This window comes from Falco naumanni, chromosome 6 (genome assembly GCF_017639655.2).
Source record: "Falco naumanni isolate bFalNau1 chromosome 6, bFalNau1.pat, whole genome shotgun sequence".
Classification (NCBI taxonomy): Eukaryota; Metazoa; Chordata; class Aves; order Falconiformes; family Falconidae; genus Falco; species Falco naumanni.
The window spans coordinates 89,650,353-89,672,871 of record NC_054059.1 but is presented as its reverse complement, the minus strand read 5'-3'; the positions used below and the strand labels follow the sequence as shown (position 1 = coordinate 89,672,871).

The 22,519-nt window shown below is 49.0% G+C and overlaps 1 protein-coding gene across 2 annotated transcripts; it reads right to left on the bottom strand.

Annotated features, from left to right (window-relative positions):
* Positions 1 to 743: 743 nt before the first annotated feature.
* Positions 744 to 21,980, bottom strand: LOC121090721. Of its 2 annotated transcripts, XM_040599445.1 has the most exons (10): positions 21,897 to 21,980; positions 19,596 to 19,786; positions 12,872 to 12,954; positions 8,427 to 8,538; positions 7,675 to 7,819; positions 6,492 to 6,605; positions 5,774 to 5,918; positions 4,393 to 4,541; positions 3,749 to 3,888; positions 744 to 2,538 (listed from the first exon to the last, which is right to left on the bottom strand). In XM_040599445.1, the coding sequence occupies exons 4-10, from the start codon at positions 8,530 to 8,532 to the stop codon at positions 2,417 to 2,419; spliced, it is 921 nt and encodes a 306-aa protein (XP_040455379.1). In that variant the 5' UTR covers positions 8,533 to 8,538; positions 12,872 to 12,954; positions 19,596 to 19,786; positions 21,897 to 21,980; the 3' UTR covers positions 744 to 2,416. The 2 variants fall into 2 exon arrangements, with proteins under 2 accessions (XP_040455379.1, XP_040455378.1); XM_040599444.1 differs by lacking the exons at positions 12,872 to 12,954; positions 19,596 to 19,786; positions 21,897 to 21,980 and adding an exon at positions 10,500 to 10,733 and having other exon boundaries at positions 745 to 2,538.
* Positions 21,981 to 22,519: the final 539 nt, after the last annotated feature.

Sequence of the window (22,519 nt, the reverse complement as noted above, 5' to 3'; positions counted from 1 at the left end):
CCACATGTGGAAGTACTGGGGTGGGACTGGCTACCATAGCTCCAAGCTCTTGCATCCAAGTGGCAGGGACCAGCTCAGAGCACACCACTCGAAAGGTGACACGCAGCCTGGTTTTCCCCTTAGGCATCCTTTGGTACATGCCCACAATGTTATTTATTCATCATTTGCACTGCCCACCTTTGGTTTCCTAAGAGCTTTTTGCAATTCCTCAGTCAGCCTTCTCCTTTAGCGTCCTAAATAATCGTCCATCATTGAATTGCCTCTTGGGTTTTAATGACTACATTAGCCAGCCTAGGCTTAATGACACGTGCCACCAGCAACCTCTCTTCCTGGAGAAAAACATCCCTTCTATTTCCCAGCTTCAATCACCTACAATGTCTTTTATGCCATAGTTCTTCAGCTTTTTAGAGGCCAGCGGCCACATAAAAGAAGTTCGTTTTACCTATGTGTTTTCCGAGTACTTTGGAGAACTCAGAGTAGGAGACATGACTTCCCTCTACAGAAGCCCTATTGACTTTCCGAAGCTAATTAATACATTAATTGTGTCATGTGGTATATAGTTCCTCATCATTTGGCCAGCACAGACACAGCAAAAGCCCTGAAGGCTTTGCTTAACGTCCTGTGGAAGGGCCGTGCAGACACCCTGGTCCAGAAGCTCTTCCTTGGGAGAATGACAAACCTTCCAGAGCTTCCTGCACATCAGAGGCTGTCCAGCCTCACACCAACTGCCCACCCCACCTGGACCCCTTAATCCACACGCCAGGGGATTTAATACCGCTGTATTAAAGGCAGCAGCTTACAGGGAAGCTGCTGGGAGTTTACTAGCTGGGCCCTTGGGACGCAGAGCTTATAGAATGGAAGTTTAATGAACAGGGTGCTGGGCAGAGGAGTTTAAGTCGTACATAGGAATGTGCATCGTCCAAGTCTTCACCTCCAAGGTTGATGAAGGCGTGATGGGTGAGAGAAGCTGTACCCAGGAGCATCCCAGGGCAGGGGGACAGCTGGCTCAAGCAAGGGACCAGAGTCACCACGGAGCCCAGGGGACAAGTGAAAGAGAAGCTAGGACAGTTGCACTAGATCTACAGAGTTAGTAGAGAAGTGGTGGAATTAGCTGATTTATCTGAAAAGAAAACACACCGGAGTGACAAAAATTACATTAGACTGATTTTTGCTCTTTAAGTGTAAACAATAGCATGTGTTATTTTAGAAAAAATTACCTTTGTAATAGTATTGAAAAATATTCAGCATCTGAATGCGCCTGTCATGTAGAGACACTGTCCAGACACCAGTAAGGCACCATCACCTCTTAGGTAGGCACAGGAACAGAGGCAGTGGCCCAACAACTCAGTCAATCTGCTTTTAAGCTTCCTAACACCAGCTCAGAAGCGGTGAAGCCACATGAGAAAGCGCTGATCCAGGATGAACTCGCCCTACCGGTTCAAATTATTATTATTTTTTTTTTTAAATTCAACAAGTTTCCTTTGAAGCAGCAGGCTTTACCCCAGATCAGGTATCACCTCACCTGTACACCCAGCCTCCTGCCAGAGCGGCTACAAAGCCTGCCCAGCTGGAGGCACGCAGCCAGCGCAAGCTGCTGGCCCTGCACAGCCAGGGAAAGGCAGCCCAGCGCTCCCATCTGGCCCAGATCCTGTCTGATCCCAGGTGGAGCAGGAACAGCACAAAGCTGTGTTACTGTGGGTCCGCAGGGGTGCTGACAGTGACCAACTTCACTCAGAATGTCAGGGAAAACCAGGGCAGAGACTCAGATACCTTACTGCATGCTGAAAAGCAAACATGTCTTCGGTTTCTGAAGCTACAACAAGCTGGAAGAGGTTTGAGGGCTTGCAATTGTCAGAATTATTCAGTGTCTCCTCTTCTCCCGCTTGGACATCAAGCATCAGAGCTGACACCATGAAGGTAGAGCCCCAGAGCTGTGGTACCTGCTCCCATCACAAAGAGAAGCAGGAATGGGAGCAGCCCCTGCCTGCAGATGGGCTCACGCCGCCGGGGCTTGCCGGTACCTAGCACTCGGTGGCCAAGGCAGCGCCGGACCAACGGCTCACCTTCACCCCTGGGGACAGCTCACGACAGCTGCACTCCAAGATAAATAAACTCTCCAGAATAGAATATGAACATCTGTTCGCACAAGCCTGCCCAGCGGCTGTTGAGAGCCCATCCCTGCGCTGGTCCAGAATCAAACCTAATGCAGGAGGGTGCAGAGTCAAGGTGGGGCTGCGAGGAGCTAATCTAAAGGAACATGGCTTGTAGACGCAAGCCATCCGCATTTACAATGGAAAGAAATAGAGAAAAGCACAAGGGAATCAATACTGGAAGGAAGGACCAGCAGACACCTAATTATTCCCTCCCCCCCCCCCCCCCCTCCCTTTGAAGTATCTGTCACATTACACCAGAGGTCTCAGGCCACTGTGCCTGATGGGTCTGGGGTTTCTGATGCTTCCAGTGGTCTCCGGCAGTGTCTGCGCGTGACTAGTCCCAGCCGAACAGCAAAGATCAAGCAAGTCATTGCCAGCAGGACAACTAGAAAAGAAACACAGAATGTGTCAGCCCAACATCAGGGTTGGATTTCAGAGTCCAGACTTTCACTGGTATCCAAACTCACCTGATGCTTCCAGGTCAAGGGATGTCTAAAAGGGGGGTGGGGTGGTGGTGGTGCTTTTTCTTGGAGTGTGTTATTATTTTTTTTATGAAGAATCATGCATGAGTTTGAGAAAACCACATTCTTGCCCTACCAGTCAAACAAGCCGGAACACTTAGAATGAAGTTTTGCTGGCAAAAACATACCTCCTGGAGGAACACAGCTGCCTACCGGGGATCACACATACCCTCAGCATTCCTGGTGGCCGCAACCATCAGGCAATGGGTCTCCAGTGCCCTCAGACCCCTGACAGACAAGCTCTGCTGGGTCCTGGCTGGGTGCTTTTAGGCACCGCCAGGCTCCAGCTGCCCTTACAGCAAAAGGGAATGCATACTGGAGTGGTCGCAATGGTGGTGCCAGCCTAAAAATTAACTTTAGCCACTTGTATGTGGCAGCAGGAAGGCTGAAGGGTGGGAACTTGCTCCCTCCCGCCGGCCCTGAGGCGAGGGTAGGCATCTCAAAGTGCTGCAGCAGGATTCACACAGCTCGGTCCCTTTCATGCCAGCTACTCATGACGGTACAGCTTGCACCAGACTGTGACTGTTCAGTATTTGGATGGATTAAGCCCTTTTACAATGGGTGACTGCACTCTGCTACAGTGGCCTGCAGCAACCAAATAATCCCAGGAAAACTTGTTAAGGCTAGCCCGAGCTCTGCATAGGAAAGCAGCACGCGCAGCGTTTTGCTTTGTGAAATTTAGATGCAACCCCTGCTTGGGTCAGAAACGGATGCACTACTGTCTCCGATACAGATCCCAAATAACGTAGGGCAAATGGAAATCCACAGCCTCTATCCCAGCACTGCCTCAGATGGAGCTACCAGCAGAGGATCCAGGTAGATGATGGAGAATCACAGGGCAAACCCATTGCACCGGGAAGCGAACCTGGGGCAACACAGGGTTTGAACCCAGTCCCAGCACTCGTGGACAGTGATTTCTGCCCTACTCTGCTCTGCAAAGTGAATACCTTCTAATGAATCCCTAGTTCTGCTTTTTATAAATAACACTACAAGAGGTAATTCTGTCTTTCTGCCCCTCATACACAGGGAAGATGTGGCCTTTTACAGGAGTTGGAACCAGTCCAAGAGATTCACCTATAAAAATGCCATTCGTCGTTGGGGATGACAATGAGAAGTTCTTGCACGTGCTGCCAGTCAGAGCTATTATGACCACTGGGTAGATTGTCAGGTTATAGTGGACGTACTTGTCAAGAAAGAAGTTTTCTAGATAAAACCTGTGAAGAAAACAAGTGACCAAAGTAAGCATTTTCTCTGTGTATTCTCCCCCCCACCCTGGAAAGTTTAAGTAAGGAATTGGACAAAGAATGGGTTGGTTTTTTTGCAGGCCAGTTTGTACCCAAATCCAAATTTGTTCATTTACTAAGATTCAGAAGATTAATAAAATAAGTTCTCTAGGGTAAGTTCAGGGAAAGAAAAAAGGCATGTTTCGTGTGTGTTCTGTAGGAAGCCCTCACCTGCAAACCTAGGGCAGGCTGGGCTTATGCAGGTCCCAGCATCTGTCCCTGGCACGTTGCAGGTGCTTATGGCACTGCTGAGCGTCAGGGAGGAGAAACCTCTGCCCAGGCTCCCTGTTTGTCTGCCATGGATTTTACCAGAGGCCTCTGTACTCAGCGTTGGTGCGGGGACAGCCTAGGAATGAACTGGGGCCGTAGCCAAACCCATTTGAAAGAGGTGGAAGGGGTCTTCCAGGCTTGGTGGGAACCCATGGGGCTGCTTACCATAGTACTAGGCCAAGAGCAAGGATGCTCAGCGAAGCAGTGGCTGCTGTCTCGTGGGACACGTTCCACTTGTAGGTCAACACAACAGCCAGGTTCAGCAGGGTGGCAATGGTGGTCCACGTTGCGTAGAGTGCCAGCCCGTTCTGGACCTGCCACACAGCACAAGATGACAACGGTGGTGAAGGCAATTCCTGCTTGCCTTGTGACCCACAGGTCCTTGGGCAGCAGAGCCAGCCTTCTGGACCTAGCTGCAGGCAGAGTCCCTTAGCATGGGGAGGAGCTGAAGCCTTGGAGTCCCCAAAGTACCCCAGAGATCCATCCCAGTGGTGGCTGCAGAATTCCCTGCACAAAGTCCAGCCACCCCAGCAGGGCTTTGCCCCTTGCGCCCAAAACGCCCAGTCTGCCTGGCCGCCCAGCCCAGTCGCTGCAGGCTGCTGTGACAGGCAGAGGGAACAGCTTTTTTGCATTCCAACTACCTCCCAGAAAACCTCTTTGCTACACAGAACCTGCCACAGGCAGTAGCAAGGGCTGGAGTCACTCCTGGATGAGCACAGGTAACCCAGCTATTCCCATTCCCCTGTGTACTGGTGCCTCAGGAAACACAATACAAGATGCAGAGAATGGAGCCCACTCCCAGTTTGTGCCAAGAGATGCAGGCTCATTTCCAGCAGGGCTGGTAGGAACTTTTCTGTGCAGAGCCCCCCAGCTTCACAGGCTCCCCCTCTGCTGAAAACCCTCCCAGCTCCCTGGATGGGGAAGAAGGGACTGAGGGAGCAGGTTTGAGCTAGGAAAGGGGCACAAGGAGGGAACCAGGAAATGATGGAGCATGACTATGTTTCTCTTATTTCCCCTGTGCAGTTTGCCAAAAACAAACACCCACTCCTCTAAGGGGTAGCAATAAAGCCATTTTCTTCCAAGCTTTGGGAAAACTCAGAAAGGCAGCTGCATTTGAAACCTTGACCAGTGTACACTTCCCCATATAAAGAAATCTGTAACTTTTTGTAGTCCTATACCAGGGACATCACCAGCTACAACAGAAGCCACGCTTAGCAACAGCTTCTCCCTCGATAAGAAATATTCTTTCCACCCCAAACACAAGTCTGGGCTGAAGTTTGCATCCTTTGCCGAAAGCCTCATTCTGTAGCAGCTAGCGAAATGCAGGGATATACCTTGCTCTGGATCATTCCCATGATATCCAGTAGGAAAGAGATGCAATGAAGCCTGTGCTGTGTGCCCCTGCAGCAGGCACAGGTTAGGGTAGAAGTTTTCCCTTACTGATCTCCTGCCATTGAATCTTTCATTCTTGATACCTTCAGCACTGCACAGAGGGTTGGTTTTTTTTAGCATATACCAACAGCACAGCTTGCCAAATGCCACCTACTAGGATGCGGATGAGCCAGAGCTCAGCTCTGTGACCCTTTGCGAACCAGGAGGAATGGATGCTCAGGGCTCGGTGTGAAATGAAGAGGGAGGCACACGTGGTCAGAGTGAGGGCTGCCAGGAACACCAGGGCTGGGAAGAGGTATCTAGGACAAAGAACATGCACGTACACAAGATAAAACACTTTTCAGTGGTGTCACAATGCCTTCGTTCACAGCTTTAGTGTTTAGCCTTTACTGTCTTTAAGTCAATCGGCCTTTAATTAAGGTAATCGCTATGCATAGCCCTCATTTTGACATACTACTCTTTTACTCTGTTAATCACAAAGCTGTTTTCCCGACTGCAACTGATTTCTTCACCCCTTGACAGTGGTGCTATTAAAAGGCCTTCATGTGACCATGATTAAGCAAACAATCCAAGGCAAGGAGCTTAACTGTATTTATGAAGAGGCATGGCTCCTGTCTTACCTGCGGAGGAAAAATCATGGAAGAACAGCAGCTTCGAGGAGATCTTGGGATTCAATAACTGACCCACCTCACAGGCAAGATGACAACATGGTGTAAATACCCCAAATTTTTGAAGGCTACCTGTTGCCAAGGCCTGCCGTAGGGTTTTACAGGTATGATTAAGTGTTCACACATAGGGGAATGGGCAAAATGGAGCATTGGGGCAGCCCCAGCAGGAGGGTTGGGAAGCATTTGTAACAAAAGTCCACTTACTCTCGGTCCCACAGGAAAAGCCATCCAACATTGAGGCCATTATTCAGAATCCACACCACATAAAAAGGTATTGGCAGCAAGTCTGGCTTTATGTAGACACATCCAAATTCATTCCTGCCAGGAAAAAATGGATACAGAGAAAGAAAAAACAATGCCTGCATTGACTAAACTTCCCTGGACTCATTTTCCTCATGCTGACAGGGACTCTACATCAGAGTTCAATATTTTCAGCTTAAACCAGACTGTTTCTGCTCTGCATCCTTCTGATGCAGAGACGCTGCAGCTTTCCCCATCAGGGTGCTGTCCCACAGTATGGAACTTCTTGCTGGTCTCTGCACCACCATGGATTTAATGGGTACCAAGGGCTGCTCCACAGATGCTGCAAAGCTTGTGCCACTGGTAGGAGTAGCAGTGTCATGGTCATGGGTTTTGGTCCAGCTCCCAGGGGAAAAGGCTTATGGGATCATAGCATGTGTATGTATGTATTGTGTGTGTGCACATACATGTATATGGACTTCGTTACTTCTGGACAAACATATACATCGTTCTTCCCTCAGCCTTCAGTGCTGGCCAGTATCAACTGAGCAACTTCTTATAAGTCACATGAAATCATCAAATGCACGAGACTCAAGCTAAGCAGGTCCCTAGTCCCCCTCGGCAGCAGAGCTGCCATGTCAGTCTATCCCACAGAAGGCAGCACAGGATACTGCAGATACTGCACGGTACTGCGTGCGCAGTTATCAATCCCATAGCCTCAGGAAAAGCTTCAAGCCCGGTTCAGTGACCCGAGACTTCCCAATGTCAGTTCTCTGACAGAATATAAACTTCAAAGCATTCGCTCTATAATTAATCGATTTCGCCTCTGTGCATTCTCAACATCTAGAAGCAGGTGAGCGCAGCTACTGGGTAGCTCTGCCAGATGACATGAATCAGCGGAAACCAGACCTCAAGGAACAGTTTGTGTGCTTGGTAACCTGTCCACACATTAGAGCAGTTCCTGCACCTCCAAACTGCTTCCCAGCTTTGGATGCTGAGCCTCAGATATGCTCCAGCAGCAGAGCTTTGGTGTGCCAGGTCAAGAGGAAGGACAGGGGACTTACTCGGACTAGAAAACCCAGAAAAGTGGGTAAGGCTGAGCTACAGCAGGGAAGAGCCTCATTTATACTGTAAGCAGGGAAAATACCTTCGACAGATCCCTGACAAGGCGTAGAGAAGCCAGGCAAGCTGCCAGGCATAGATGACATTCCAGATGAGGAAAGTCCAACCAGCTGGGGTGAAGTCAGTGTTGTACTTGGCTGAGATGTTTCCAGGGGTTGTCCTGAACAGACCTGCAGTGGATGAATGTTATTGCAGGCAAAAGTGTTACTACATACCAAGGATGGGGAAAGACTGTTTTCCCTCACCCTGCAGTCGTCCACCCCTCAGTGGATCTGAGGGAGACGACAGGATGCCCTAGGTTAAATCAAGCCACGAGCTGCAGTTAGCTTGCCTTTGAACACCCATTACGGGACCACTGTCCCTGTGGGGAACCCTAAGGGCCTTCCCTCTCCTACAGAGCCAGGGAGGAGCACAATACCCATTCCTGACAGATTCAGCTGGGTAGTATCCAATCCAGCACCCCTGCCCTCCTGAAACCCACTGCAGCTGCCTGAACAGCTTCCACCAAGGCAGCGTACGCAAAGCCTGCCTTTCACCCTCCGCTGGATCCAGGTTCACCGGGAACAGGACCATTTCTTCGGATTTCAAGGGACTGGGCAGGGCTCAGGCACCTGGCTGTAACACGTGGAAGATGCACCAGCTACCTCCACCTTCCACAGATCAGGGTGTATTTAGAGAAGCAACGAGGTAACAGATCTACCCATCTAAGGCACTTCATATCGTTAAATGATTAATGCATGGAACCCACCTCTAACAAAGACCATTTGCCTGCCTTACCTTTGAATGCCCCAGTGGCATTTCCAGCATTCAGTATCACCATGACTGTGAAAGTAGCCAGAGACAGAAACATCACCAGAATCTTCGGCTTGTGTATAGCATCCATCTTACCCTGCAACAAACCAGAGGTATTGTTTGCCTGTCCTAATGTGTGCCTGGGTTCGTTCCATATCACAGGGACTGTTTCAGAAATAACATTGTAAATACCCCAGGTTTGACTGCCAACTTTTATTTGTGGTGTTTCCGTAACGACTGAAGAGGCCTTGCCTGAGCTAGGAGCATCTTTCTTTGAACCAGCATCTTCCTGACAACAGTCAGTGCCAGCAGCCCAGAACCAGGGCAAGCAACTGATACTTCCACAGAACACTCTTCAGCAGCTCAAGGATTTCTTTAGGATCTTTAGTAGTATCTTTGATAGTCTCTCACAGGTTTTTACAGCTGAAAACTCTCCAGATCCATGAAGTTATCCAATGATCTGGGGGAAAACCTGTCTTAGTGCCTCAGATCCTGTTAACGACCTCTACCAGCCCCTACCACTAATGGCTAAAGAACCCCCATCCAAGTTTCAGATGGAAAGAAAACATCTGGGAGGGCTGCCCGGGTTCTGGATGGCCCCGACCCACATAAGCAGAGCAGCCTTTGCCAGGCTGCGGGAATGCTGCGGGAAACCATGGGGTGCCCAGCTAGCCCTGCTCTGCCACCTTCCCTTACCAGCACAGTACAAGAGACGTTGCTCAGGTTTGCCTATGGATGTATTCCAAAGGTTTCAAGGTCTAAATAATAAGTGAGGACGTGTAAAACTTATCTGCCATCACCACCGCAGTTTTACTGAAGCCAGCAGGCCTATCAATTTTGCCCACTTTAATGTTTTCACATTTCCTTCCCGAAGTCTTGGCTTTGCAGCTGAGTGCCTTTTAGTTCAATACAGCTTTTCATTTACATCTCTAATCCTGTAACTCCTACAGAATAATATCTTTTCATGGTGGTATTACCTCCTCGTCTGCTGGCTGCAAATGAGATTTAATGCTTTAGCAGGTCTCAAGAACTTTATAGATTGTAAAAGCTACATACGATGTTTTTTTCAAGGATTGTAAGTAGTGACTTGAGCTCTCTCAAGCTTTCTCCATTAGTCCAGCATTTGCTCTGTCAAGGAAGAATTTTGTGCCACCTATAAGAGTAAGCATATGTGCATGCACACTATAGCAAACAGCTTTATTTCCCCTCGCAGCTCAGCACTTGAGCTGTCTTCTCTATGCAATGGCACTTCAATGCCTTCCAGAGTTGGCAGGAATAACAACCGAGCTGCTCCAAGGCACTCGGCATTGGGCTAAAATTCCAGCTCCCACTTCAGTGCACGGTTTATAGTTCCAGGCTTTGTTCATGGACCAAGCTGCAAGTAGACACTTCACAAGGAAATGGGAGGGGAGGTGCCTTTCTCTGTAAATCCATACAAGCTTTTCCCTTTCCCGTTACATCTACACAGAAAAATCACCCTTTTTCTAAAATTAAAATCCTACGTGAAAGAGCTCATTTAACTCCAGCTATCAAATCCCTATTAGGCTTATGTCAGTCACATCCCAAAACAACGTGTCTTCAACAAATGACTGAAATTCTGAAAAGAAAAATCTACTTGTACTATTAAAGATATAATTTCTGACTCCGGAAATAACTGCCTTGCAGATTTTGGAAAGCCAGGAAAAAGCAGGAGAGGAAACATCACTTGTCCTATTCTTATATCTGTTCCTTGAACACTGCCTTTTGGCCACTCTAAACCAGGACATGGGACTAGTGGATCTCACTGTCAGGCCAAATCTACGTCCTCCTGACAGCCCTGTAATTGAATTCAACACATTTCTGTTTTGTTAGCATATTTGGGAGAGACTTGATTACACACTTGGGAGAAGCCCACGCCTGCTTACGGAAGCCCAGGAGGAAAGCTGCCTTTTCAAACCGGTCAGTGATTTCAAGACTGTCTCTCACCTCCTGCCTCCCTCTAATTTATCATCCGCAATATTTCGTTGCCTGCAGTTTCAGCCACAACCACCCTTTAGAGGAATCAGAAATATTACTCACAAAGATCCAGGAGGGCTTTTTGGCAGTGCCTTGCAGCTGTAGTTCAGCTACCACCAGCGCCGGGGAGGCTCTGCCGCTCAGCCTTATCTAAAGAGATTTTATACAACTCGCAGCAGATAAATAACCATGCAATATTTATTAAAAAAAAAAAAGATAATCACAGTAGTTTGGCATGCTTTCCGTCTGAGCCGCAGCCTCCAGTTGGCTGAAGCCTCCCAAAAACAAGCACTTATGCAAGAGAAACGCGATTACTTAACGAGGGACTTTTATAACAGCTGGAGCAGAGCAACGCACGCTCCCGACTTGCTGGCAGACAATAGCACGTGGGTGCGTGCTCTCGCCTGCTTTGTGCTTCCCAGCTCCACCAGGAGGGAAACCCAGCCCTCCCGTGCCAAAGGCATCGCACAACGGGAGCCAGGGTGGGAGAGGGGACAGCCGGGGCTTGGGGAAGCTGGAGATGCAAGACACGGTGAGCTCTGGGTCCTGTGAGCAACAACAGACCTTCCCACAGCCCCAGAGGGAGCTGGAAGCTGCAGCCCTCTTTTATATTTTTTTATAGCGTTAGATGTTGCAAGACACAAGTAGCTTCTCTTGCACGGCAAGCGCATGTATAGTAATCCTGTGTATTGATACCTCACATCTGTTCCTTGCAGGCTGTGCATACTCCATTGAAAATCCACAAATCTGCCCTCAGGACTAGCCTTTAAGTAATTCCTAACTCTGATGGACTCTAGAAACCCCTGGGAAAACCTTCCCAACATCAGAACCATCAGGGAAGTATAGGTGATAAAATGACCCCAAACCTGAAGTGCCAAATAGACTTCTATAGGATTATTTTTGTTTCCCCCCAACGAGATTGGGTTCAAGCATATTGCACAAGTAAATTTTTGTTCAGATATAGGAAAGGATCCCGCCCCTCCCTGCAAGCCAGTCCCACGGAGTCAGAGCAGCCACACTGGCTCATCAGTCTCCACCTGCACCTCTCCAGTCTCACCACATCCCCTCTTTTCACTTTATATATTTCCCCCTCAAATTTAAACTGTTACAGCCAACTAAAAATATGCTTCAGCATCAAAATGTCATTTATCTTGTGCAACTGCAGTGCCTACAGGTGGGCAGCCTTGCTGGGCTCTCATCAAACAGTGACAAAGGCAGTGACTAAACAAGCCTCTGGCCTCACCCACTGGAAGCACCATCACTGGGCTGGGGACGGACCCTGCTGGGGCTTCCGAGGAACCTGGGATAGGGGTACAAAGCTGACATGAACTTGGGTTTGCCAGCTGAGAGGTAGGACAGGGCACCCCGCCAGCGCTGTCACTGCCTACCTTATCAGCGTGGGTCTGAGGTCCGCCCTTCGACGGTATCTGGTGGGGAAACCAGCGGCTTACGCATGATAATTTCACATCAGCCAGACAACGTGTTGTGCCCCACACTGATCACAAACAAAGCCTGCTTGTACATAACCAGTTCCCTGAAGAAAACGAAGGCCTGACCTCATGATTTGGTGGAGTTAGCATCTTTTCCTCCTGTTTTTGTTTTGTGCACCCCCCAGATATGCACGCTGTGACCGCCCCCCCCCCATCTCCTAGAAGCCACCTTCAAGTTACACGTTTATAAGCACCGTTACACCAAGCACGGGCTGAAATACAAGCCTGACAGATACATCCATAGTATGGCCCTCTACTCCTAGTATATTAACATCCACAATGCACTTTTTTCACACTGGATCACATCTTATTCATGGGCCACTTACGTAGTGTGTATACGCATACAGATGTTTTTATTCAGATAGCCCGAACAACCTCAGCAGAGTATCGGACATTTTCATCCATCAAATGGGTAGTCTGAAATTCATCACTTAGACAGCCACGTTACATACACCTGTTAGGCACAGCTGGCCAGCTAGGTCCGCGCTGACCCAAACCCAGGGTAATTTCTGCACATGGGAGAACCCATGCACCTTTTTCTGTCCTGTGTTCTTGCTGGTTATTTCTTAATGCATCTGCCCTGTTGCAGCGAGACGGCTGGGAGCGATGCCACCACAGCAGTAGCCTTGTCCTTGCACTGCAGTAAGCCAGGCAGAAGCTCTAAGCCCACATTCTGGGTTTCAAAAGTTCTTTTTTTCAGAATAAATTGTGACACAGGCCTTGGATAAAATATTCAAAATTATTTTATCATGCAGCTTTACAGAAATTCCCTAAAGAATGTTGGTAGGATACAGAGGAATGTACTTAGTGCTTATAAATGTGTTAAAACCCAACAGCCCTTGCTTTGCTGGGCTGCACAGCTCTGCCAGGATGGGACTGCTTGGCACAGCCCCCGCTAGGGGATACCCATGTCAAACGGAGTGAGCGTTTAGGGAAATGCCCTACCTTTCCAGTGTCCCTTCGCCAAAGGGCCTTTCAGACTTCTGTCTTCCACGTGGGAATCTCCATTGAATATCCTCGCTGGCCCACTGAGGAAGAAAAATGATATTGTCAGGTGTGTGACAAATGCCATACAGACATTCCAGCCACCAGCCGCTGCCAGCGCTGGTATGCGCAGAGGGGAGCACGCCCTGACCCACATCCTGGAAGGGTGTCTTGAAATCAAGATGCTCAGGCACAGGGCTGAATGAAATAATTGGAACCATTTCCACCCCGCAGCAGGTGTTTCGTGTTTCAAGACAAGCTGCTTTGAAGCAGATGCAAGTTTTATCCACCTGGGTCACAATAGCTGGGAACTGTTTCACTCCAACAGTTATTTTACCATCATGGCAGTTTCCCACTGATAAGAGGAATATACACATATTCCCTGTATCACCAAAAACCTTTAAAGACAGGTCTGTCTTTAGAGCCCTCATTTGTGATTTCCCAGAGAAGAAAAAGGGAAAAAGAATTGCTTTTCAAGGATCTGCCATGCCCATCCCTCCCCACGCACACTCCCTGCAGCACTATGGTGTGTTCCACTGGCATCAGTGCACCCCAGGCACCAGTCCACACACAATAGTGGGACCAGTTGCAATGGGACCACAGCTCCACTATCACTACCCCGTGCACTAGAAAGCTGTGTAAGCATTTACAAGGTGCTGAGCTAGCATGAGCAGACTTTGTGCTGGAATTAACACTGTGCTGAAAAAAGGAAGTTTTGTTGTTTCATTTTTTTTTTGTTTGTTTTAAAAGATGAATTCTCCTGCTAGCAGCTGAAATAAGACACTCCAAGGACAGACAGCTTGAGTTCCAGCACAGAAAGTGGAAGCCAATTGCTTTCTCCCCACAGGTACCTACTGCTGCAGAGGCCCTGCCCTTAAAATAAACTCATTTTGCACCATGCAGGAACTGAGACAAGTTCATTTGTGGGCGGCTCACCAGCTTCATGGCACATGCTGTCATCAGCGGGAAACTCCAGAAAGCAAAGTACCAAAAAGCCACTTTTCCTCACCAAGGAAAGCTCTAATGTCACCTAGGACAGAGCTGTTTCTCTCTTATCTGGACATCAGCACAAATAGGTGAACAAAACTAGTGCCAGGATAGTGGCTACATTTGCTTCCAGCCAAGTGACCCAAAATAAAAGAGCCTGTGAAAAGCAGAAGGGCTTGACACCCGGGCTAAGGTAGCATGCTGCGTGCCCTCACCTGCACCAAACCGCAAGACAGGCACCCCCGCCGACCCAACCACCTCCCTGGCCAGGCAAGAGCTCAGCAGCAACAGATGAGACCACCAAAGCCTTTTTGCCCCCATCAGCAACGTCTGGTTTAAACCCAAAACGCATCCTTGCATGCTCAGAGCTCCCATTTAACCCTCACAGCCTCTTGCTTTAACCACAGCCTTTCCTAACGTGCCAGGCAAGCTGTGCCCAAGGGGCAGCGACCTCACTGGAAATAATTTTCAGGCCAAGTTCAGCAAATGTTGACAACCAAATGTATTAATCTCCTAACAACAGCTCAAGCATCCTAATCCTGCAGCAGGTTAATCCGGGTGCCTTCAGTACCAGGGATTAGCCCTCCCGCGCTGCTGGAGGGGATTGGGCTCGACCGGAGGCACTAGGATGGGCACACGGTGGAGAGGATCTGTGTCTGCAGTCCCCTCTGTGTATTTTAAGGAGAATTGTCTGCTTTTTGTTGCTGGAGAACAGAACAGATTCACCCTTTGGCAGCAAGGAAATTTCCCTAGGTTTAAGGGAGCAAGAAGGTTCATAGGGATCCACTACCCACTTACTTTCAACCACATTAAGGCAGCTGTCATGCTAAAAAAAATCATTGACTGTTCTGCAAACCTTTTTGCCAAGTTCTATGTTAAGGACATTGTTGTAAGCATTTAAGTAACCCAGAACTAACCCCTGCCCCACTCTTGTGAGAGAAAGAAGCGGGGGACACACCGAACCCAACAATGCGCTTCTAAGCTCACTTTCATGAGACAAGCAGAAAGTATTCTCCCCAGATGTTCTCACTTACTGGTTATGCCTTGGTACGTTTCTCTTCTGCACAGGCTGGCCGGGAGCCAGCAGTGTCCACAGCACTGCAGCAGCAGCGCGGCAGCGCTTGCGGGAGCTGCCGGGTACAAGACCCCAGACACTCACCTGCACAGCCCCCCCTTCAGAGAGGAGGGCAACAGCGGAGCTCAGCAGGGGTGAATGAGGACACAATTATATGGCCAATATCTTCCTTCTGTAAACTTTATTTTCTTCAGTCACTGTAGCAGTAACACACAACCCGTAACATCCATTCAGTACTCTGCTTGGCCAGCATCACTTTTGTATCATTATGGATGTCAAAATATCACCCTCCTGCCTAGCTTTTCTCTGCACTCTGTCACCCGCAAAGCATCAACACCCCCCCATCTCCACAAGAGCAAAAGGCACCCAGGAAAGCAGCCCCTTGCGCTAGAAGCAGACCTCTGCAAGCCCTCAGTGGCTAGAGATAGCCATTTTGCAGAGCCCATGTGGCCACCCAGCACAGTCAGGGACAGAGACAGGTAGGAAGGGAGAAAAGGCACCTGGATTGCAGTCAGAGCACAAGTTTTCCAGACTTGGGCAAGAGCAGAGAGCTGCCTTCGTTTTATAGCTGCAGCATCCAGGTCAGCAAGAACTTCTCACGCAGAAAGCCTGCTTCGAAACCTGGGTGGCCTGATTTTCTTTATAGCATTTTTTGTGGCGCTTTATATGCTTAAATGCAGCAGTGTCACCTATAATTGCCAGCATTCGATGCAGCTGTCAAGTGGGCAACATGGATCTTGAGCTGAGCACTTAGAAAATGAGAAACATGGCAAATATTTTGATTGCAGTAGCTTTCCTACAGGAGGGCAGCACAAAGCTTTAACAGACAACTTCAATTTGCAGCAGTGGAGTGCCTGACTTCAGCATGAATACTCCTTTAACATAGCAATTTTGCAATCTAATTATCTAGGGTTTTTTTTTTAAAGGCAACTAAAGTATATATAAAATGCCAGCACATGGATATATATCACCTCCTACATGAATCATTAGCAGAGATGGAACATTTAGTTCCATCACTGTGGGAAATTAGTGGAAGAAAGCTCACTGCAAGACCTTACAGACAGGGAAGGTGATTTTTAATAAAAATAATCCAATAAGTTGGTTCTACCCACTCCTACTCTCCCATCAACACTTCCATGCAGAGCTGTATGCATCCATCTGGCCAGGATCATCTGTGTGCAGCAGGAAGCCCATGGGATAACACCATCACAGCCTCACTGTGCATCCTGGACTCCTCTGGTTTTGGTGGCACCTTCTATACCCTTTAGCAGTGGATACCATGACCTTGTACTGTCCTGCCTCACCCCTTGAGAGTTTCAGGCAAAATTGAGCCTTTGGTTATCTTTAGCTGGTTATTGTAGAGTACTATTGGTCATCAACTTGTCACCTTATCCAAGGCTTCTGTTAGTTCTTTGTCCTCTAGTTTTTTGTGGGAAGTGCGTGAGCTGGCTTTGCGGCCGTTGCAAGCCGCTCCTTGAACCCTTTGTGTTTGTCTGGGGTGCTCAGCCATGCATTTCCATCCACACTAATATTCGTGCTCCTGTTAAAAGCCTCCACATCAGACAAGTCTTAACCATGTGCAATCCTAGCACAGCCAACACGAGCTGAAAGCTGGTAACTTTCTGTGGGCCAGAGCAGGGAACAACCTTGGCAACATATTACACAGGTTTTGGCTGGCCATATGGAAATGCAATTATTGAAAAATTGTGTATATTGTGGCACATTTTAGACAGCAGTCCCTCTAACTGGTTCTTCTGTGTATGTTACCATACAAACTTCACTCACCCACTTTTCCACATCCTGCATCCTTGCTTGTGCATCCACTTACCTGTCCTAATTCTCCTTATTCAACACAACTGCCCCATCCCCTTCCTCTTAAGGAAAAGACCATTTCTCCAGGCTGTTTCTGCCAGCCTCTATCCTTTCCTACGTAAGGATTTTCAAACCTATAACTCAGAATTATTTCACTACTTTTCAAAGGCAAAAAACCCACAGCCTTTGCTGCATGTCGATCCTCCAGCTGAATTTCCAGACTGCCTTTCAGAACCTGGAAGCGTTACACATAGCAAACACTACTGCAGTCAGAAATTTAAGACAAAACATCAGTTTTCTCCTAAGATTAGTCAAAACCAGCAAGACCCTTTCTGCTATAACTTCTCAGAAACAAGCTAAGCCTGAGGCAAGTGAAGCACAATGGAAAGTGGCAGCAACAAGGGAAAACTGCAGCCAAAGAAGAAATTTTGGTTAAGTCAGAAGTGAAGCAAGGCAGCTCTAGCAGGAAGCATAAGAAAGCCGTAACTGAAAACAGCATTGCCATTTTTGCCTACAGTAAATGCATTTATTGTTGGAGACATGTGTGCACACGCACATATCTAGATCCTCACAGAGCACTTTGAAGCCTCTCCAAGGTCATGCAGTAGACTGCTTTTCTCATTCAAGCTGGAGACCAAATGTGCCCATGGAAAGCCAGCTGAAAACAAGGGCCTTACACCTCAAGAAGGTGAGATGCAGCTTCTCGTGGCAGCTTTTTTCAACCTACAAGAGTTCCCAGGCCCTGCCACGCAGTGCCCAAGACCTCCTGCTCCTGCAGATGTAGATGAGGATCTGCCCCAGCACATCTGGTGATTTGGGGTAGCCTCTGGTTTGGACCTGGGATGCTTGAGGTGCCTTAGAAGAAAGCTTGTTTTTTGGAGGGACTGGAATTCCTCCCTGGGGTAACATCAGGAGGTGTCTAAAGAACAGGCGTTCAGAAGGGTCAGCAGTAAAATCAACCACCCCTTTTTGAAACCCACTGGCAGCAAATTGACAAGGGCTGATTGATGATGAGATTGTCAGGAAAAGCCTCTGAATATCCCAGCCCTGCACTCCTTGGAGAGGCACCATCAGCTCTGCAACATCAGCCTTTCACCATATTTTCCACTGAACACCAAACACCTACATTGCCTTAGTCCAAACACTCTTCAGGGTTATTTTGGTGTTACTTTTTGCAACTCAACCTTCAAAGCAGGGCCTGCTCGTCCTCCTTTTCTTCCTTCCTACTAATTAAGTTTTAGGGAAAGCTATGGTGTTAACAGTTTTAATCTGGTTATTCTGTCGAGGCTTGCCAACAGTCAGAATCCGCAAGCCTTGGTAGAGCCATCACTGCAGGCTTGCTCTCGTGCCTGAGCACTGCAGCTTCCAGGCATCCCAACGTGCCACCAGCACAGGGCTTCGGGACTCTCGGTCTAAGGCACCTTGCTGGCATGTAGCGGGGGCCAGGCATCATATGGGGGGCTGGCTGTCAGTCTCCACACCTCTCACCAGCATTAGGGGCTCGGACTGTCACACAAGTTGTAGCATAACATCACTTATTTTGTTTTAAAGTCTGTGGAAGTGACAGTCAGGTCACATAGATCTACACAGTATCATTCTCACCAAGTGTGCATATATATAAATATATATTTAAAGACACAGAAAGGCTATAACTGCAGCCAGATTATTTATAAACTGTATAATCTGCCACTCTACCACATGGCCCCGCAAAGCTCCTGTGTATAAACAACAGCAGATGTAAGACCCACTTTGAACAACTGTCTGTGAGCAACTGGGAGTTGAGGAGAAGCAGGGCTAGTACTAGTTGCAAAGACTTGCTCTGACCACAGATACTTTCTCAGAGACCTCACCAACAACGTGAGAAGCAGAACGCATGAATTCCACCTCTAAAATTAGGAAATGCACCCTGAAAAGAGCAAACCCCGACAGCAAGGGTTGGGTTTTTTCTGCTGTGTAAAATAGCCCACATGTGACGTGCAAGACAGTTTTCCTTAACACAACAGTGAGCCACAACAGCTCCAGTGTTTTCCTTCCTAACACATCCATCCTTCACAAGTGCAGTTCAAACCTGCCTGTTACCGTAATAAAATATAGTACTAACAACTAGATCCATCCTTCGTGATGACAAAAGGACTGTCTGTCATGGCTGGATCACATTGTATCAGTGTGGGCTGTAAATCTCCTCCGATTTTACTCCCCATAAACAGGGCACTTGCCCAACCAGAGAAAACTATCGGGGCAGAGATGTGCTCCCCAGGCAGGTAAGTGTTTTCAAGGAACACATCCCTCACTCAGCAGGATTCACACAAGAAGAGCCCTGGGTGATAGGGCACAGCAGTGAAATCTTCTTTTGCAATACACCCCCTACAACAGTGAGCAGAAGTGTTTCAAGGAAGAGGCATCACAATCACTTCATAAAACTCATCAACATTAAAAGCCATTATGCCATGGGCTCGTTCCCTACACACACCACACTGAGCATGCTCTGCTTCCAAGGCGGATCCACCTGCCAGGTGTTTAATACGTCAACCCCTACACTCAACAGAAAAGGAAATCAGTATTTAAAACCAATCAACCCCACTCAAAGTCCACACCAGCTCCCCTACTTCTATCATCCTGACCATCAGCACGAGGCTACCCAGAGATGCAGTGGGATCTCTGCAGGTCCTAGTGGTTTACTCAGACCTCTGGGTGCACAGCACCAGGCCAGCCCTGCTACACTCCTGCCCTTCCAACCCTCAACAAGAGTCAGACTTGGGCCCCAAAGTTCGTGGTGTCTTAAAATAAAAGTGCTTGGAAAATAGCTCTGACCATGGCAGCAGGACGAGTGCTACGGCGTCCCAGCTCCACCGCCCGGCCGGCTGCACGCCTTGGAGAAGGCTAGGGCTTGTTACTTAAAACTGCTCCTTCCCAGCAAGATTTCATCATCAGTCAGCAGTTTGCAGAGATGCTTCAGTGAAGCGATTTCCTCCGCAGCACTTCAGAAAAGCCGTGAGACCATCCTGAGAACAGAAAAGGAATATACATATTTTTAAAAAAATAAAATCAGTGGGCTTGAGCCTTCACAAGCAAAAACCAGCTTGTAAGCAGAAACCTGCAGACAGCAAGGAGGCGAGCAGGCTCAGGAGCCCTGTGGCCGGCAAGCAGGGGCTCCTGACAAGCCTCGATCAGAGGGTGGCTCAGTAGGCTGCACCATCTTCTTATGAGCAGATAAATCAGTTTATGGTCATAAATGCAGACCTGTTCCCCTGAGGAAAATGTTAGATGAGGTCGCTTCTGAGACAAATATAAGCAGGGGAAAATATACATCCATATAACAAGAACTTCTGTTGAAAAACCCTGGAGGAGATAGCTACCGAGGGACAAGAAATGGAGGAGTAACAAGAGCACTTGCCTTTCTCAGGGAGCAGCACTGCCCCCAAAGGGGGGCATGGAGACCCCAGCAGGCACACAGAGCAGAGCTGGGTGCCAGCAGCAGCTCCTCACAGCAGCCCCAGGCACAACAAAAGGGTGCTCCAAGGCCAGGGCTGCAGCCAGCAAAGGGGGCTGCAGGCAACCTAAGGACCACCCCAAAAGGACCAACCCAACCCACCTGCAAGGCAGCCCAAGGCTGAGCTGCAATGGAGCTGCTGGGCAGGGGTGTGGGTGTGGGTCCCAGCTGAGGCCGCTCAGGGCCGTTAGGACCTATGGGTGCCCTGGGGGCTTTTTCGGGTTTGTGCTGTGGAGCCCCACAGCTGCAGGGGTCTTGGTCTGTTTGTCTGGCTGTTGTGACAGTCACGACTGTCAGGAGTTACAAGCATCGGTGCCAGGGTTTGCACTGGGGGTGCCTGAAGGCGGACAGATAGAAGCTGCACCTCCTCTTCCTTTCTGATTTAAAATGCTGCAGCCAAGAATGAAAGAGATGTGGTGGGTTTTTTTTCCTCAGTGCCACGTAAAACTTGGTGAAAAAAGAAAAATTATGGACTTAAATGTTCTGTGCCTTGAAAGGCTGTCTGAACTGTGGCTTGAGGGGTACAGAATGGCCCTGCATGCAGAGCTGAGGCAGTGATGACCTCCAGTTTGTTCCTTGCTAGTACCTGTAGACTTTTTTTTCATTTCCCCCTCCTTTCCTCCCTCTTCCCCCCACTTTTCCCCTCCTTCCCACCCACCTTTCCCCCCTTTTTCCTTTTTTTCTTTTTCTTTTTTTTTCTCTTTTTCTTTTCTTTTTTTTCCTATTATCTCTCTTTTCTCCTCTTCTTTTCTTTTCTTTTTTTCCTATTCTCTTTATTTTCTCTTTATTTTTTTCTTTTGTTTTACCCTTGTTTCTTCCCCCCATCTCCATTCAAGGCACTCCCTTGGCACCAGCATCCCCTTCCCTGGTCCCCTGCAACAGTCCCTCCCTTCCCTAATACAGCTTGCCCCAGGGCAGCTCTCCTCTCCCAGGAAAATGAGCGGGACATCCACGGCAGTCTGGGAAGGTCGGGTTTGTCACTGCTTCCCGGCCTGGGCCAACACCCCCCACAGCGGCACACGGGCGGTGCCAGTAGGTGCTGTCTGAGCTCAGCTGCTGGACTGAGCGGTGCTGGGGGGATTGTGCTGGCCCAGGGCTGCCTTCCAGCGATGGGTACCTGGGCACGGGGGCTGCAGCAGCACCCCCATCGCAGCACCCCCATACAGCACTCCCATCGCAGCACCTCCATTGCAGCACCCCCATTGCATCTCCATCACAGCACCCCCCATCACAGCACTCCATCGCAGCACCCCAATTGCAGCGCCTCCATTGCACCCCCATCGCAGCACCCCCATTGCAGCACCCCCATCACAGCGCTTCCATCGCAGCACCCCCACTGCAGCACCCCCATTGCATCTCTATCATAGTGCCCCCATCGCAGCACCCCCATTGCAGCACCCCATCACAGCACCCCCATCGCAACACCCTCACCGCAGCACTCCCATTGCATCTCCATCACAGCACCCCCATCGCTCCTCCATTGCACCCCAATTGCAGCACCCCCATCACAGCACCCCCACTGCAGCACCCCCATCACAGCACCCCCACCGCAGCATCTCCATCGGAGCACCCCCACTGCAGCACCCTCACCACAGCACCCCCATGCATCTCCATCACAGTACCCGCATCGCAGCACCCCCACCGCAGCACCTCCATTGCATCTCCATCGCAGCACCTCCAGGTGATGGCTGCTGCCTTCCTCCAGGCTTCAGGCTGATTTTCACTTTCACTTTCACTTTCACTAAATAAGCAGCTTTACTGCAGGTTGCTCCTGAAGCTCTTCTGTGACTTCTCCCCTGAGGAAGGCAGCTGGGCAATGGATCAGGCTCCCACCAGCACAAGGAGCCAGTCTCTGCAAGTGCTCGAGTCAAAAATCAGCACTGGGGTATCAAAGCGCTGCCTGAGCTGAAAGCCATGGATATAAGAGAAGGGAGAATCTTAAAGAGAAGATGCACATGTATGTATGTAGCATCCAAAAATGTCCATGACCACTTCAACTCAGCCTCATTAATACAGCAAGTTTTCCAAGGTACATTTAAACCAGGAGCAGGAGAAACGTCTGCCACATGCGTTTCTGTCCTGGAGAACATGTACTGGTGGCGTAACCAGCTGCTGGCCTCAGAGGCACAACTGATCATCTCTGCCTTTGCAGTCTGGCCTGGAGCAGGAGGAGGGACAAAGATGGAGAACCTGTGAAAGCTTGCCTTACTGCTTTGGCTGGTGACATGGGCAGCAGTGAGCACCT